The following is a 19,451-nucleotide window of genomic DNA, read 5'->3' as shown; positions in this document are numbered from 1 at the left end:
TCATTCAACCATGAGTGGAAACGAATTAAAACTTTGCTCAAGACCTACCTTGTCCCTCTCCCCGTGCTGTGCATGCCTTCCTGTCTCAGTCGTGCTCACTAGTCCATGACAACACGAGGCATGCGCAGTCCTCACCCACGTGATCACCTCACATACTCCTTCTCTTTCTTGTCGCTCCACTGAGTGGACGTGAAAATATTTTCCTCTGAGATTTGCTCAAAATGGTTAAGCCTGTTCAGGCCAGTAAACGGAAGTTTTAAGCCCGTTGTAATAAAGTATTTTTCAGCATGGGACCCACACACATCGTGTGTTGATTGTGTGGGTGTTTGTGACTGGGACCTGCGCTGTCCGAAGTGTTCAGGTCTGTCTAATGAGGCGTTTAAATCTTACAAAGCGTGCTTGTGCCAGGCGTTTGGCAGATAGGGCTAGGACTAATTCTGAGGGGTCTGGTCCATCTCCCGCTAAGAAACAATGCTTAGATCGCCCCACCCTCACTGCTCACCGTTCTCAATGCGCCCGTCTAAGCCTGGCGAAGATTTTATGGGCGCCGTCGGATTCCTATTTATATGAGAACATTAGAAGGCTTTTAGGGGAGCTTCCCTCACCCAGTTTAAGTTCTCATGGCGTACCAGGGTGGTAATGACCGATATTTCTTCTCGCCAGACCTGCAATCTACATTATCTCGTAGGTCTGCTTCTTCGGAACGCTCACAGATTTCGAGAACTTCTAAGCATTCATCGTCGAAGCTGGGATGCGGCGGTTGAAACCTACCCGTTCTCCTATTTCCCACGGCTGGGAGGAGTCGTTCGAGGTCTCGTTCACTTTCGAGGCCGGCTCACCCTTGCCGAAACCGGCTCACCTTGCCTAACCGGCTCACCCTGCCACGAAGAACCGGCTCACATGGCCGAGCCTCACACAGCTCACTCACAGCCGAGCCGGCTCACCATGCTGAACCGGCTCACACAGGCGGAACCGGCTCACCGGGCGGAACCAGCTCCCTACCGCGGCCGAGCCAACTCGTTCACAGCCGAGCCGGCTCACCAGGCTCACCCTGAACCGGCTCACATGGCCGAGCCGGCTCCTGCGGCTGAACCGAACCGGCTCACCACAACATCCTCGAATGAGTTCAGTTGATCAAAAACTGATTCCGCGTAGGTCGAATGGGTTCCTCTGGCCATTACTGTTTCCGCGTGAGTCAAAAACCCGGTACATTCGGTTCACCAGGACAAACCGGTTCACATTCCCGTGAGTTCAGTCTCACCTAGTCAAAGTGGTTAAGCCATTTCCATCCGGTTCACCTAACGGCTTGGTGTCTTTAGTCAGAGGGATAATAGAAGTCGGTCTCATTCACCTCAGGTGAATCAGAATATCCCCTCTAGCCAGCCTAGTGCTAGTAGCGTCTTCACGGTCAGTACCTTTACATGATAGTACACATCAGCTTAGCGCCCGTTCTGTGCAGGGTGGTTTCACCTGCTAGGCAGCGTTAAGCTTCAGTGGATCAGCGTTCACCTTCACGCCATTCCACTTCTACTTTGCTGCGGTCACAGATTATTGCTGAGTCTTCGAATCCTGCTATTGATTCCTCTCCAGCGCCGGATTTAGATACCATGCTTCGTGCCGTTACCGCGGCTTGGAATCAGTGTCACTCGTCCTCACATGTTCAACAATCGTCTGGCATACTTAGCAATAATCATTCTGGGGATTTGAGGGATCGGACTCGATCTCAGACTACTTTCCCTTCACCTGGGCAGTCAGACATCTCCACTCCTGATGGCAGTTTTGATGTTGTTGAACCGGCTCACGTGCTAGCCTGGATAGTTGAAAAACTTCAGCTATCTCCAGATGATTTGACCACGTCTTATGCCATGACTAATAGAGATGTTGCCAGTATCACACTTCCTTTGCATCCATGTCTTCAACAATTGCCTTCTTCTCTTGACGCGGCTTTCAACAAGCTTAGAAGGACGAAGGATGGTTTGTCTGCTCCAAGGTTCCGACCATCGACGGCACATACTCATGGTGTGAAACTTTGGTCAGCGGCACCTTCAGTCGATGATGACATTTCCATGGTCTGTGGCAAGCGTTCCATTTCGCCGTATTTGGTGGAAGGCAGGGGATTGGCTCACTTAGATACTACGGTTCGCCATGCTATCCCTGCCATTAGCTGCATTATGTCAGCTGTTGACGCTGTGGCGGAGGCTGTCAATCATGCATATACAGACCAGGACGCATACATCAGGGGTAGTATGACTCTGATTTTAGACCAATTCCAGGTGGTCTTCGAGCAATTGTCTCATTTTTTTGGCTATTTACTTGCAATACGTTGAATTTCTCCTCATGGGAAGATAGATTCAAGGCTGAATTATTTCGTCAACCATGGTCGGGGGATACGGTGTTCAGTGGGGCTATTGCAGAAGTCGCATCCAAGGTGGACCGTCTTAACCAATTTCAAGTATCTGTCGATCTCTTGGAATTGCAAAAAATTCAGCTCCAAGATTCTATGCGGCATCGCCGAACCGCACAATTTACCCCTTCTAACCCAGACCTCCGGGACTGTATGAAAGGCACGGCGCCTTCTCAAGCACGTGGCAGAGGCAGGAGGCCATTTCATGGTTCCGCATCATGTCGCCCTATCGACCCGACACTGGAACTGGACATAGACAGTCCAAACAGTGACTCCGCGGAAAGTCAAAGCTTCGGATTGGTTCTGCGGATCGGTGGTTCCAGTGTTCGATTCCCCTGTAGGAGGAAGTTAGGTCTGTTTGCTCCCAACTGGGAGTTTCTGGGAGATCCATTTGTCACAATGACTCTCATTCCGCGACTATCGACTGCCTGTGGTGGGGATCCACCCTCACCATTCAACCCTTGCAGCAAATATATCCTCTGGATCGGGCTGCAGTCCTTTCGACTACAATCCAAACTCTACTGGAGAAACATGCGATAGAACACCTAGATCAGGTGTGCATAACTCCAGGATTTTACTCCCCAATTTTCTGGTGCCAAGAAAAACTCCAGCAAGTTAGCCTCATCTTCAATATGAAGACATTCAGCTTCGATTCCTGCAACAACCACCTCATTTTAGCATGGTATCAGTCAGTCTTCTCCGGCTCAATTCTGAAGAAAGGGGATTTCCTCATATCCCTCGATCTTCAAGGCGCATACCTGCACATTCCGATTCACCCAGATCGCCGGAAATATCTAAGGTTCACCTTCCGGGGCCATCACTTCCAATGGAGCGTCCTTCCATTTGGAATCTCTACGACCCGTGGCTTTTTACTTTCGGGTGACCAAACCCATCAGCAGTTTCCTACATTCTCGGGGAGTGACCTTCGAAGCTATATCGACGATTGTATTCAGGCACAACAGGATCAATCGTTCTTCAAATCCATCGGGAGTTCACCATCAGGCTGCTCAAACAGTTAGGGTGGCTCCTCAATTCTGAAGTCGGAGTTAACACCGACTTCGCAGACTTCAGTTCATAGGAGCAATCTTCGACACAGAACAAACCAAGTTGTTTGTTCCTCAGGACAGGTGGACCAAAATTCAGCGTCTGGTTCAGCTAGACTTGGATCATCCCAGAACTCTACGCCAGTGGCAGGAGTTGCTGAAGCGTCTTAACGTCAGCTCAGGCTCTGACTTACAGAGGCCAACTGCAGCTTCGCCCACTTCAGTTATTTCTGCGCCCTCATCTTCAAACCAACAACCCTCAGGTGTTGATTCGGTTACCCAGGGAACTACGTTCAATTCTGCGTTGGTGGCTCAACGTACAGAATGTTTGCGCCAGCGTCTCTTTGGTGCCCTTCAGTCCAACCCATCAGTTGTTTTTGGACGCTTCTCTAGAAGGTTGGGACGCCCACTTCCTTCAGAATCAAGTGGCAGGGCAGTGGTCGTCGACGATAATTTACCCGATCTCTCGACCGAGTGTCGACCTGTTTGCCACTCGGTTCAACTCCCAACTGCCGAGATTCGTATCTCCAATTCCAGATCCACTAGCTTGGGATCACGACGCCTTGGCCATTCCCTGGGAAGGTCTCAACGCTTATGCGTTTCCACCTCCGGCTCTACTTCACAAGGTCATTCAGAAAATTCTGTTAACCAACAAAGTACAACTGCTTTTGGTAGCGCCATTTTGGCCAGCGAGAAATTGGTTCGTCGGCCTAAAAAGTCTAGTCAGTCGAAGCAGCATTCCTCTTCCGTCGCGGGACGACCTACTAGTTCATCCGCTTTCGGCGTGTATCCGCGAGTCACCACAGGCGTTCAATCTTCACGTATGGCACATTTGCAGAAATCACTAATAACCAAGGGTTATTCTCACAGAGTGGCCTCAGCTATCACTGCAGCTCATCATACGTCTACACGTTCTTTGTATGACGATAAGTGGAAGAAATTTGAATGTTATTGTCAGGTCAGAGGGATCGCTTCCCCTACTACTGCTTCGCCCCAGGTTGTTGCGGAATTTTTACAACATTTGCGGGCTACAAGGAAACTCAAGGGTTCCACTTTAGCCACCTACCTGGCGGCTCTTAATTCGGTCCCAGCCACGACTTCTGGTACGAAGGTTTCGACAGTACCGGAACTGCTGTACTTACTTCGTTCTTTTAAGCTAGCCGACCAATCCAGGAAATTTCGTCCACCAGCTTGGGACTTATCCGTGGTCCTGCGCCACTTAGTGTCTGAGCATTATGAACCCTTACAGGACAAGGAATTTGAACAGGTTTCATTCAAGACCTTTTTTTCTTATTGCCTTGGCCACAGCGGCACGTATATCAGAACTGCATGCTCTAGATGTCAACCGTGTCCGTTTTGAACAGAGTAGACATGGCAAGGTAATTTGGGGATTGCGCTGGGATTTTGTCGCAAAGAACCAGTTGCCGGGTCAACCTGATCGTCTTTTTACAATCCCGCCTTTGTCTACCATATTGGGTCCAGCAGATGTCGAAGATCTGTCTCTTTGTCCAGTCAGAGCACTTCGCATTTACCTTAAAGCATCGCAAGAGCGCCGCCCTCTGTGTAAGAGACTATTTATACCCTTGTCTACTACTTCCAAGGCGGAAGTCTCTCGCACAACACTCTCATATTGGCTACGAGCTACAATACTACGAGCCTACACTTTTGCCGGTTTGCCGCCACCTACGGCAGTCAACCCTCATGAAACCAGGGCATTGGCTTCTACTATGGCGTTGCATAGCAACTGCTCGTTAACTGCCATAATGGAGGGTTGTTTTTGGCGATCTGACACGGTATTTTTGTCTCATTACCTCAGAGATGTGTCGGTGATGGATATTCAAGGCCTTCGTCAGTTTGGACCACTCGTCCTTGCCCAGCAGTTATCAGCGGCACAACATCGCAGATAATGAATTTCCTTGTGCTCCGATGCTATATGGATCCCACTGTGCAGTTGATCCCAAGTCGCGATCGTTTCTGCTGTGTACAATCTGAATAAATCTGAACAACTTTTTCTGATTTACGTCTTTATTTCTTCCGGGATTTAGATTTCTCCTCTCATTTGTTTGAGACTACAGAGAGTCGCCACCCCACTTACTGTCCTCTGCTCCACGGAGTAATTAAGTCAGTGAAGTGAGTCCTTCGAAGTGTTACGCTTCGTGGCGTTCATGCTCCTAAGTGCCTATACACATCTATGTGATCTTACTGTGGTAAGTAGTGGAAGTCATAAGATGATGTTGTGGTACTGAGCGTTAAAATTGTGAGTTTTACCGATTCAATTTCTCTTTCACCCTCCTCAGGGCCGGTGTCTGTGGGGGTTGTTTGAAGCAGGGCTGGCCCGATACTAGTCGTTAGACTTTTATTACGAGGGTACCTTGGAAATCGTGGCGATCGACTGCTTACACTCGTTAAGCTCGTCCTTTCACTTTGTGAAGGTAGTGACTGAACACCAGATTGCTCGGGAATCTCGGTCCCTGGGAGCAATTGTGCTTAGTAAGTCAATGGGTTCGAACTAACCCTGCGCGCGTAGTAACTTGGTAGTTATTGGCCTACATTGTAGTTGCTTCCCTACGGTTGTTTGGGCATAACACTTAGCTGTTATCGCTTGAATTTCGGGTAATCTGTGACCCACCTTCCTACCGTGGGATAAGTGCAAGTCGTGAGATAGGATAAGTTTAAAAATTTGAAGATTTTAACTATGAATTGTATATTTATATACTTATCCTATCTCACGCGATAAAGTCCCTCCCTACCTCCCCACTACATAGATTACCACCGTTCCGGTTTTGTTCTTTTATGGCTCCAAGATCGAGAATGAGTATGTGAGGTGATCACGTGGGTGAGGACTGCGCATGCCTCGTGTTGTCATGGACTAGTGAGCACGACTGAGACAGGAAGGCATGCACAGCACGGGGAGAGGGACAAGGTAGGTCTTGAGCAAAGTTTTAATTCGTTTCCACTCATGGTTGAATGAAGAGAGAGAGGTGCAAGTCGTGAGATAGGATAAGTATATAAATATACAATTTATAGTTAAAATTTTCAATTTGTATTTATGCAGACTTTCAAACTCTGAAGTAGAAATGTTATCGCCTTGTCAAAAAAAGAATTTTCAAAAACTTCAAACCTACTATATAATGTGATGAAAATATCGAATAATTTCTTCTAGATCTACTAAGTCCATCAAAAGCTGAATTTCCTCATATTATGTGTTTTTTATGAAATGAATCATGGGTAATATTTAAGGGAATCCCCAACTTAATGAGGGTTTTTTCTATCTCACCTACTGAAGAGCTCGTTATCCTAGCTAGGATAGGCAGCACAAGTTAGGACAGGGATAGGATCGTTTCGAGAATGGGTCTTATCATAACGGTAGGATGTCCTAACTTCTGTCTTAACTACTTAGGATCTGTCTTAGCTGGGCCACTTTCGAGAATAGGGGCCCAGGGGTGGAAGTAACTTTAACATTGCTAGTGTACTCCGGTACAGTCGCACATGTAAAGTCACTTGCCCTGATAATTTTTCCACTATACCGACCGTTTTCTTGCTGATTTTTTAAATAAACAACATAATCAACATTGGAAAGTCAACTGGACACCAGGGCCTAGATTTATGAAGCTCTCTTAGTGCTAAGATGGTCGTAAGTGCCAAACATTAACATTAACTTACGACTTTCTTAGCGCTAAGAGAGCAACGAAAATCTAGGCCCAGTACAGTGTGATATACAAATTTGCTTGGCCGACAGAAAAAATCACTGAACTCAGATGTTGTGTCAATGGGTTAATTGCACCCCTGTGAATATCTACTTGTGAATACAAATTCAAGTCAGAGGTTGATGATATTGACACTGTTAACTTATCACGGCATACTGCTTATAACCAAATGTTTTGGTTGACAGGATTATACATTACGCTTCAGTGTGGCTTGTATTTTGTTATTTTGCATATCATGCTTTGATGAATAAGTTGAAGTTATGTTTGTGTTGAGAACCAGGTGTTTTAACTTCTTGGCTACAAGGTGCTTGTGATTGGTGTAAATGATTACAGTAATTTAAACATTAGATTAATGTTACAGATAGTGAGAAAGTGGACCACACCCCATGTCTCTATGTTTACCATTGTCATTTCAGTTTACCCATGTTCACAGTACTAAGAAGATTTTCCATATTATTCACAATGATTGGAGAATATCTGATGTTAGGGTAAGTGTTGTTTTGTCCTGTGTTCAACAAATGGAACACATGTTCATAAGTGAATGTTATTGCATGTCAGCATTCATATAAGGGAGTTTTATAAGTACTTTGTTTACAGGTCACTGACTTCTAATTATGTAAATGTCGAATATAATAGATTTATATATTTTTCTTTCTGATAAGTCTTATGTCAGTAATGCAAAAAGCTTTCAAAGGCAAATAGAACAAGGGAAGTAACCCTGTCATGGTTCGTTTGGTAAAGATTTTTGTTTTCTGTTTGTTTCATACTTGTGTGTTTCAAGAGTATTTGTTTCACAGTTTGGTTTCATTTGGATGAAAATCTGGATGTTTTGTAGATTAGCGATGATGATGATGTTGATTTTGTTTTGTTCTCGATGATAGATACAAGGTTGCATTGACAACGAAATTGACAGTGTTGCTGATGATACTTGGAGCTGTTATAGCAGGAAGGTATGTTCTACTTGTCATTGTAGCCTATTTCATGAAATATTGCTCACGGTATCAACCACTGGTTTGTCTTGACCAGATTAATCACACACCATATTATATATGGGACTTCACTTTCTCAATAAAGTACAAATTTTAGTACTTTTAGTACCATCTGTTATTTGAGCCTACATTCAAAGTGAGGCCCCCATATCGTAAGCACACAGAGTCAGAGATTTAACCCACTCAGCCACCAAGGCTGCCACGAGAGAGAAAGTCTGACATCTGGTAGTGGTAGTCTAGACCACTTACTTGTGTACTCCGCTGACAAGTTCAAGTTATCATGGCTTTCATGTCCAAAAGCTATGAATATGCAATGCCTTTCAGAAAGTGGTCAACTGTGATGGGGTAGCCTAGTGGGTAAGGGGTTCACTCATCACACCGAAGACCCGGGTTTGATTCCCCACATAGCTACAGTGGGTGAAGCCCATTTCTGGTGTCCCCCCATATAGTGCTAGAATATTGCTAAGAGCAGTGTAAAACCATTCTCACTCACTCAGAAAGTGGTCACATGCAATATTTCCATGGGTTTTTCCTGTTTGGCCATTCCTTGGGATGCGAAATTATTTGCAAGTGCATTCAATACATTTGTGTATACTGCGAGAGTCATGTCTGTGCCAATCTAAGATCCTGTAGCAGTACTGGGGTGATGCGGGGCGGTGGGGTAGACCAGTGGTTAACCCCCCTTTTTTTCAGGTGCACATTTTCGTACGGTTTGAAAAGTGAACGTTGTGCGAGAATTGTGCTCGCGTTGTCCTGGATCTACGTAAGGCTATAAAATTACACAGAAATGTAGAATATTAAATTTCCTATCCGTTGGTATAAATATAAGTGCAACTACTTGGCGGTTTGAGAAATAGACCTTGCTAAATGTTGGCCATTTTTTTGTTATGCGTTAAAAAACAGTAAATTTATCCACTTTTTATCGTGCACCAATAAAAGCACTGTGCTACGAATTAAAATGGACTCCGTCCGTGCGTGCGTGCGTGCGTCGTGCGTCCGTCCGTCCGTGCACATATGTCTTTTCCGGAGCAGAACTCTAAAACCATTCAATATATCTTCACCAAACTTGGCACATAGATAGATCTGGTGGTGGACTGGTGCCTTTTGGTAGTTTTGGAATTCTGAATAAAATATTGTTGGCGTTTCCATGGCAACAAGTTCGACTTAGACTGAAATTGGTGGTAGTGCTCTTTTCCGGAGCAGAACTCTAAAACCGTTCAATATTTCTTCACCAAACTTGGCACATAGATAGATCTGGTGGTGTACTGGTGCCTTTTGGTAGTTTTGGAATTCTGAATAAAATATTTTTGGCATTTCCATGGCAATAAGTTAAACTTAGCCTGAAATTGTGGTAGTACTCTTTTCCGGAGCTGAACTCAAAACTGTTCACTATTTCTTTACCAAACTTGGCACATAGATAGATCTGGTGGTGTACTGGTGCCTTTTGGTAGTTTTGGAATTCTGAATAAAATATTTGTGGCGTTTCCATGGCAACAAGTTCGACTTAGACTGAAATTGTGGTAGTGCTCTTTTCCGGAGCTGAACTCTAAAACTGTCCACTATTTCTTTACCAAACTTGGCAAATAGATAGATCTGGTGGTGTACTGGTGCCTTTTGGTAGTTTTGGAATTCTGAATAAAATATTTGTGGCGTTTCCATGGCAACAAGTTCGACTTAGCCTGAAATTGTGGTAGTACTCTTTTCCGGAGCTGAACTCTAAAACTGTTCACTATTTCAAAATATACATCATAATACTGACAGTGTAATCGGAAGGATTGGGCGATTGTGTTTACTCTTGTTCAACCGACCTTCACCTCAAAGAAATTGCCTAATATGTACAACAATGATGACATTTGACATCTCTACCGTTGACCGATTTCTTACAAAATCGGGGCGGTGGGGTAGCCTAGTGGTTAAAGCGTTGGCTCGTCACGCCGAAGGCCCGGGTTCGATTCCCCACATGGGCACAATGTGTTAAGCCCATTTCTGGTGTCCCCCGCCGTGATATTGCTGGAATATTGCTAAAAGCGACGCCAAACTAAACTCAGTCAGTCAGTCAGTTTTACAAAATCGCGGCTTTGCTGACAAGGGTACACAGAATTTTGCGAGGACCCTTCCATTGATTCAGAGATCGTTTGTACATAAATATGAGATGTAAGTAATCAGAATGATTCTGACTATCTGTGTATTGTTATATGTTTTTTATCGTTTTCATAATAAGTAAGGGAAGAATACAGAAATGCAGATAATTACTTGTGTCAGTCATGGCGTCAATATGTGTCGTCTCATTTTATCTTGACAGTTGGTATTGGTGACAAAGACCAGTTGCAACTTGATTCTGAAATGTATGGGGAGTTCAGTGATGCATTTTTTGAAGCTCAATACCGACCTTCGCGAAACGTGATTTTGTAAACACTATCCAATATGGCGGACAGCGCTCTACAGCGTTCGTGTTAGTGTATATTCGAAAACATCCCAACCGATTCTAGATTCATCGGCAATGTTTCAGAATTATCATTAGCCATTTCATGTAAAACTGATATCAGTGATCATGAAAATGTTATTTTTGAAATTCAATACTCCCAGTAATTATCCGATTTTCACATTTCAAAACATACAGCAAATAACGCTGTGAATCGCGATTTCGACTGTCAAAAATGTTGACATTTTCGATGAAGCCTATATTGAAAGGTCATTTTGCAGCACTTGAGCTTTGTCTTAAATAATAGTGGATGGTATCAAGAAACAGGAAATTTCCCGCAGAATTCGAAACTGTGAAGTGTATTTGTGTGCATGATATATTTTGATTTTTATTGGACTTCAAATTGAGGGTTGAAGGGGAAGGACATATATGTCCCTGTGGCACCCAGGGGGTTAAGGCGTCTGCTCATCCCGCCAAAGACCCAGGTTCGATTCCCCACATGGGTACAGTGTGTGAAGCCCATTTCTGGTGTCCCTTGACGTGATATTGCTGGAATTGCACTCAATTTCATCCTGTTTTTCAGCACTGACCTGGCCTTTGACCTGACAGGCTATGTGATGATTCTACTCAATGATGTCTTTACAGCTTCCTATAATATATATGTGAAGAAAAAGCTGGATTCAAAGGTAGTGTGTGTTTCTAACCACGGTGCGTATTGCGTAAGGCATTCAGTGCGGTTCCATTTTGGTTCGGTATATGAGATATGATCACAATGCAGAAAATTAAGAGCCAAACCTTACGGATCTGTGTTTTGCCGAGGCAGGGGCCTCATGGTATTGTCACAGTAATTTGTTGATTGGTACATATATTAAAGTCAGTGGAAGATGGGTTTATGACATATACTTATGCATCTCAAGGAGTGTCTAAAAATACCATCTTTTGAATGTAAACATCCTAACGTTTTCTGCCTAATGCTTCTGAATTTGCTATTAGACTAACCCTTAGTCTCTGAATATATATAAAATTTTGGTAGAAACAAGTAATTCCTTTTAAATTGAAAAGGAGCCCCAGTGAGATGTTAGATTCACCTGAGGAAATCTAGACTTGCTTCATTTGGGGCTTTAGCATTCAGAAAAGGCGGGGCTGAATATGAATATAATGTGATTCAGGGATTGCCAGACAGACTAACTGAAAATCGCAAATGTTTCATTCAAAATTTTGATAAATGCAGTGTATTGGTATTTTCCAAACATAGTGAGATATGTACTCAGTAGTATTTCACATGCACCTCTAGTTAGCTATGCAAACTCTTACAGAGCGCATCAGACAGTTACCATGGTGACACATAGGAACGGTATGAAAGACAAGTGGAAAATTTCAACGAACATGGCTTCATGGCCACACATGGTTGCAGCATAATTGAGAAATACTACGACATTTCAGCTATGCATAAATCGGGTGTAATCTTATTTAATTTCAAACCATTTTAGAAGTTTGTCGAGGATAAATATAAGACACTGGATGTTGTTGCTGCTGCAATATGTCACATATGAGAGAGATTCCATGGTCCCCAGGTTCACTTTGTCAGGTTATTGACATATTGGCACAACACTGTCTTTGTCAATCTACACAATTGGGATACAATGACATATGTCAACCAAGTCATTGAGCTTGACCACCCGATCCTGTTAGACACCTCTTATGACAAGCATGGGTTACTGCAGATTAATTCTAGCCCGGATCTTCACAGGTCACTTCTTCTTATGAGAAGCATGGGTTAATGAATACCAATTCTAAACCAGATCTTCACAATTAACTACTGAATAGTATTTATGTCGGAATGTACAAATTGGTAAATGTTTACATTTCAGGAACTGGGTAAATATGGAGTGCTCTTCTACAACTCGCTCTTCATGATTTTACCTGCATTGTTGTTAGCTCAGTATAATGGAGAAATTGAGAAGGTTGGTGAATTTCATATACAGTTTTATTTTTGCATTATGACATTGGTCTAGTGATGTCTCACATTGTCAAATAAAACAAGTTATTTCTTTCATATCATTATCTACCATAATTTTGTGTCAAATCCTAAATTACCTTGACCTCAGTTATTCATTATCTGCTGAGTCTTTTAGCTTGGGGGTTAAAGCGTCCACTCGTCATGCCAAAAACCCGGGTTCTATTCCCCACATGGTTACAATGTGTGAATACGATTTCTGGTGTCCCCTACCGTGATATTGCTGGAATATTGCAAAATGCAGCAAAACACTTTGAGTGAGTGAGTTTAGTTTAGTTTTACACCGCACTCGGCAACATTCCAGCTACATGGTGGCGGTCTGTAAATAATCGAGTCTGAACCAGACAATCCCGTGATCAACAGCATCGATCTTTGCAATTGGGATTTGATGACAAGTCAGTGAGCCAGACCCCATCCCGTTAATCGCCTCTTACGACGAGCATGGGTTACTGTAGATCAATTCTAACCCGGATGTTCACGGGTACTCAGACTTTGACTTGTTTAAAAGCACAGTGATTGTAATTACCAACAAGATTTAGTATAACATTTACTGCTGGACAGCTCGTGAAGAATTAATTGAACAGATTTTATTTTTTTGTGTAATTAATGTTTTTATAGTCACTAGTCACAAGATTGAAGGACTGAATTTAAGGAACCTGATATCGATAGAACAAGGGGTATATTGACATGGAAACAATGTTAAGCAAATTAAAACCAGCACCCTGAGTCCATGAATATATCAGGCTGGTACAAGTGTCACATAAAGTGATGACATATTGCTTTAACTCAGAGCAGGTACATGTGCTCATAGTCTTGAAGCACCCATGGTTGGATGACATCATGCCGAGGAAAACAGGACAAATTACAGGGATTATTAATGTATCATGGTATGAATATTTTCAAAGATCAATTTTGTGTGCACAAGTAAGGGCTCCTCGGACACAAATTTGCATGTTTTTTTACATGTACTTGATGATCTAGACATGACCATTAGATTGCATTTTTCAATAGTAGGTTACTCTTTTGTATGCTTTATACACCTGAACCGAGCCTAGAATTGGACTACTCTTATTGTTTAGACACATGACAATGTTTATGTGGCTCTGTGATTTGGATGGTGGGGTAGCCTAGTGGTTAAAGCACTCGTCACGCCGAAGACGCCATTTTGATTCAGTACAATGTGTGAAGCCCATTTCCTACACCTCGTTATTGCTGGAATACTGCTAAGAACGGCGTAAAACTAAACTCACTGTGACGTACCTTCATGTTTCATTGCAGATCATATTGTTCGAGGAGTGGGCAAACCCTGTGTTTCTTGGCCAGTTCCTTCTATCTTGCTTCATGGGTTTTGTCCTCAACTATTCCATCATACTGTGTACTGCATACAACTCAGCTCTCACTACCACAGTTGTTGGTGTTTTAAAGGTGAGCTGTATTTCTGTCATTGATGTTGTTGGGGTATTACCATTTTAGCTTTATTCAAATTATTTTATGAAGGAGGGTGCTAAGAAATGTTTAAGTGTTCCATGTTCAGAAAGATGGATGAACATCTGAACCTGAGAAGTCCTCTTCTCTTCCTGCTCTCTGCTCTTTACTTGCTTTCTGCTTTGCATTTTTCCTTGCCAGTTCTCCATGCTGTGCACTGCTCCAGGCTCCATTCAACCACTCGCATCCATGCTTCACTCCTTCCACTCCATTCTGCTTTGCCACATACCTCCACTCCTCATGACTCCGCTTCACTACTCTCTGCTTGTCGACTCTGCTCAATTCCACTTAACTCCACCTCAGGGCGATGGGGTAGCCTAGTGGTTAAAGCATTCGCTTGTCATGCCGAGGACCTGTGTTCAATTCCCCACATGGGTACAATGTGTGAAGCCCATTTCTGGTGTCCCCCATCGTGATATTGCTGGAAATATTGATAAAAGTGGCATAAAACCAAACGCACTTACTTACTCACTCACTCAACTCCACCTCTATCTGCTCCTCCACTCTCCACTCAACTCAACTGCATCTTGTTCTGCTACACCACACCATGTTCCAAGCCACAATTCCTCTTTGCTCCTGATGACTCTGGCAATCTCTGCTCTCAACTCTACTCCATCTTGCTCAACATCACACCATGCTCCAAACCGCTAGTCCTCTTCACTCCTGCCGACTCTGCTCAGACAATCCCTGCTTTTCGACTTTCCTCTCCATCTTCTCTGCCACACCACACCATGCTCCAAACCGCTAGTCCTCTTCACTCCTGCCGACACTGCTCTTCGACTTTCCTCTCCATCTTCTCTGCCACACCACACCATGCTCCAAACCGCTAGTCCTCGTCACTCCTGCCGACTCTGCTCTTTGAATTTCCTCTCCATCTTCTCTGCCACACCACACCATGCTCCAAACCGCTAGTCCTCTTCACTCCTGCCGACACTGCTCTTCGACTTTCCTCTCCATCTTCTCTGCCACACCACACCATGCTCCAAACCGCTAGTCCTCTTCACTCCTGCCGACTCTGCTCTTCGACTTTCCTTTCCATCTTCTCTGCCACACCACACTATGCTCAAAGCTACAACTCTCTCAACTTCTCCAGACTCTGACAATCTAGGCTCCTTGTCTTTCCACTCAGCTCAGCTCCATCTTGCTTTGACACACTACAGTAAGTTCCAAGCAACAACTCCTCTCCACTTCTCCCGACTCTGACAATCTCTGCTCCTCTTTTCTCCGCTCCACTCCAACCCACCGATCCCAACCCAGTCTGTTCCCTCCCACTTCACAGAAACATCATCTTGATTCATTAACTGTTTTTCTTTTTTTCCAGAATACAACAGTGACATATGTTGGCATGTTTATTGGAGGAGATTACATATTTAGCTTATCAAATTTTGCTGGAATGAATATTAGGTGAGTATTCAAGACCACAATTCAAGAACACGGGTTCAATTCCCCACATGGGTACAATGTGTGAAGCCCATTTCTGGTGTCCTCCGCCTTGATATTGCTGTAATATTGCTAAAAGCAGCGTAAAACTCAACACACTCACTCACTGATTAATCTTGAAGTGTCTTCATCAGACCAGAAGTGATCCCATTAGTCAAGTGTTGTTGTTTACGCATAACTACATTTAGACTACTCTTATTGTGTTTGAGTTGTAAGGATCGTGTACTTTACCAACCAAACATAAAACTTTGGCAATGCTAGTGGGGTGTAACGATTTCTTGGACCTTCTAAACGGAGCAGGGTATATGTATGTTTCTATTTTTCTACATTAAACCTCAATAAATCTGTAAATGTTAATAGTGGAGAGTTATGTTATATAAACGCTATGTAAGAGTTCTATTCTGTATTTTTCAACAAATTAAAATCGTGTTATTATTAGAGCTGTGACGATATATCGTACTTTCGATAATCATGGTACTTTATCTGGTGATATATATATATCGATACTTTTTTTGTATCATGATAATATTATGTATCATTTATGTCAATATTTACACTGTTACTTGCTATCAAAATATACTTTTTTCAAAGAAAATAACTAAAGCTAGCATATCTTGATATGCATTGAATCGAATCATATCATTCAAAGATATCGTGATACATATCGTATCGTGAAATTTCTGTATCGTCACACCTCTATTTTTTAAAAACTAACTTCTTGTGTCCCCCACCGTGATATTGCTGGAATATTGCTAAAAGCGGCGTAAAACCGAACTCGCTCACTATAAACTAACTTGTTTGATCTTCATTTCAGTATAATGGGCAGTTTGCTGTACTCGTATGTGACCTTTGGACAGAAGCCTCCCAAACCCAGCAATCAGAACACAACTGACCAGAAGCCACAAATTCAACATGTTTGATATAGGGCTAAGACACCACAATCTCAGCAAATAGTTCTATCCAGAGGAGACTCAGTTTGATATACACAGTACTGTAGGGCAGCGAGTATGCTTCTGTGTGTTTGTTGAAATCCATCGAAATATCCATCTCACCATTGTAAGTATCATGATGATTATTAATGGCAAAAAAAGACAAACGATGTGGGTCCTGTTCATGACATCCATGTCCGGCTGACTCGGAAGCAGAGACTTGCAACTGTGGTGTGTCAAGGGAATTTTGGTTTGCTTTTCTGGGCCATTTATATAAGTATTAAGGCTGTTACAGTTCACTTGCATATTTAATGAATCGTAACCATATACCATATCATGAATTCAATTCATTATTTATGACCACTTGAATCGAAGATTCATGAATTTTTTTAAAAGAGTTTTTTTACATTAGTTTTGGTGTTATGTATTAAAACAATTTAAAACAAAATTTTCAAAATGGAATATATGCATGCAGTGTGGTTAGTTTGACAGTAATGTGATCAGGTCATTGCTGTGATGAACTAACACTGTCAGCATGGTAAAAACATTTGAAATCAATATTTTGTTATTATTTCACAGAATACACTGACTGAAATGTCAACTGCTGAACTGTTATCATATTCATTATCCAATATTCGTGATATTTATTGTCTTCGCCTCATGGTGGATTCGTACCATCCCTAAACCATACACTCACAGACAAATGTAACTGTGATAAATTGAATTTAATGAAGAATGAAAACTAGTAATAATTATGACAATATGTATGTCCAAAATGATGGCTTATTCTTCTTACTATACACCATAACTAACAGTATTGGAGTTGCAGGAGAACGTCATGGGATTATACATAGTATGGGAGTTGTACTCATATTAGTAGTTGTCACTGATAATTGGTACAGTATGGGAGTTGCAATCATTTTAGCACTAAGATTAAGAATGTTATAGCTTGATTATATAGCATAAGAGGTGCACTCATCTTAGGAGTAATAATGTCGTGGGACTATTACACAGTATGGGAGTCGTACTCATATTATCGTGAACTGTCATTCATTGTTTGTACATTATGGAGGTTACAATCATCTTAGTACTTAGACATTTGTGGGTCTGTTATATAGTATTGGAGTTTCAGCCATCTAAGCAGTAAGAATGTCATCAGATTATTACACAGTATGGGAGTCGTGCTAATATTAGCGTGAGCTGTCATTGATTGTTTATACATTATAGAGGTTACAATCATCTTAGTACTAAGACATTTGTGGTTCTATTATATAGTATTGGAGTTTCAGCCATCTTAGCAGTAATAATGTCATCAGATTATTACACAGTATGGGAGTCGTCATCATATTAGCATGAGCTGTCATTGATTGTATATTATGGAGGTTACAATCATCTTAGTACTAAGACATTTGTGGGTCTATTATATAGTATTGGAGTTTCAGCCATCTTAGCGGTAAGAATGTCATCAGATTATTACACAGTATGGGAGTCGTACTCATATTATCGTGAACTGTCATTCATTGTTTGTACATTATGGAGGTTACTATCATCTTAGTACTAAGACATTTGTGGGTCTATTATATAGTATTGGAGTTTCAGCCATCTTAGCGGTAAGAATGTCATCAGATTATTACACAGTATGGGAGTCGTACTCATATTAGCGCGAACTGTCAATGGTCTGTTGTGTTTCAATCAAAAAGACTGCCGTGGGTCTGTTATACAGCACTGGAGCTACGATTATCTTAAGACTGAGATTACCTTGTAGAACAGGTCCCAATACACTTTTAAGAGGAGTTGTTTCTAAAAGGTCATTCTATTGTAATAACCTAATCATCACTTTTGTTATGGTTGTACTTGTTGTGAAGAGGAGTTACAACGTTGCACATCCCAGAGAAACGTACAAAATGAATACCCTTTTGTGATCTTAGAGTTTTGTAATGTATTGTAGGTTATATTAATAATAATAAGAGTATTTGTATAGCACTGACTTCCACCACACATTTGCAATGCTCAAAGCGCTGACAAGTCACAGTTCATTATTACTCCAGATAACCCAAGCTGCCTGTGAAGGCTAGAAGGTTATAGTCACATGACTTATCCCACTGGGTACCCATTTTATGCTGGGTGAACAGAGGCAATTTTGACCGAACTCACTTGCCTAAGGTGAGACCACATGTATCACATGTGGTTCGTTGTGGGGCAGGACTGAAGTCCTAGAAACTCTCGGGAGTCAAGCTACCAAATACAGTCACCCATCCAAGGACTCTCTGCGCCCAACGTTGCTCAACTTCAACTGATTTGTGACCTGAGCTCTATGCTTACATGCTTAAGGAGCAACATACTTATTATTTGTTGTTAAACACTACACTCAGCAATATTCCAGCAACAGGCGAAGGTAGTAGTTAAGTAATCAAATCGACCTGACAAACCAGTGACTGATGTTATGAGCAAGCCTTGCCATTAACCCAATCACCAAGCCTAACCACCCACTTCACAGACTTGACTTGAAAGACAAGCATAGGCTCTTGGAGACAGACACTAACTTGGAACCTCTTGGGGTAATTCTACCATATCTCCAGGGATGGCAATTTTCCCCAGATTTCCGCAGATTTTATTTCAAATTGTTCAATTGTGAATCGTCTAAATCCATTGAGAAACCCCCATTTGATGACACAATATTAAGTTTTCCGCTGAAAATAGATTTTCCTGTTGCCATCCCTGTATCTCAGTACAAGCATTTCAAAGTACATGGGTCAGATTTGCCTGTAGGCCATGTGTAAGAAAACAACAACATCAAGTATATTTTGTTAACAAGCAATTACTGGCGATACTTAGTGTGGGAACATAGGTTTCAATAAATGTAATTTTTGTCAGTCGCCACTGAGCATAGAGTTATTATGTGTGAAGGGATGTCGTTAAGCACATTGGTTCAGTCTCATGTGCAATGTTGTGTATACTCAATGGGATTTGTATGCACATCAACAGTGAATAAGAACAACTGACTACCCGCATAGG

At 42.4% G+C, this 19,451-nt stretch overlaps 1 protein-coding gene across 2 annotated transcripts in view; it reads left to right on the top strand.

Moving 5' to 3' along the window:
• The window catches only part of LOC124254951 (UDP-N-acetylglucosamine/UDP-glucose/GDP-mannose transporter-like), a 74,734-nt gene extending 56,202 nt beyond the window's left edge, over positions 1-18,532 (top strand). Inside the window, exons 7-14 of one of the 2 annotated variants that reach the window (XR_006892586.1) lie at positions 7,571-7,642; positions 8,036-8,104; positions 11,149-11,251; positions 12,437-12,529; positions 13,861-14,007; positions 15,389-15,471; positions 16,322-17,665; positions 17,819-18,532. Coding sequence is in view for 1 of the 2 variants with exons in the window: in XM_046688788.1 (XP_046544744.1) it covers positions 7,571-7,642; positions 8,036-8,104; positions 11,149-11,251; positions 12,437-12,529; positions 13,861-14,007; positions 15,389-15,471; positions 16,322-16,427 (673 nt within the window). In the remaining variant the exon portion in view is untranslated. Of the gene's footprint in view, positions 1-7,570; positions 7,643-8,035; positions 8,105-11,148; positions 11,252-12,436; positions 12,530-13,860; positions 14,008-15,388; positions 15,472-16,321 lie in introns of both variants that reach the window. The other variant, XM_046688788.1, reaches the window with a different exon arrangement.
• Positions 18,533-19,451: the final 919 nt, after the last annotated feature.

Source organism: Haliotis rubra, unplaced genomic scaffold, assembly GCF_003918875.1.
Source record: "Haliotis rubra isolate DU_JTF1 unplaced genomic scaffold, ASM391887v1 Scf588, whole genome shotgun sequence".
Classification (NCBI taxonomy): Eukaryota; Metazoa; Mollusca; class Gastropoda; order Lepetellida; family Haliotidae; genus Haliotis; species Haliotis rubra.
Note: the sequence above shows the minus strand (reverse complement) of the source record. Positions and strands in the feature narration are given on the sequence as shown.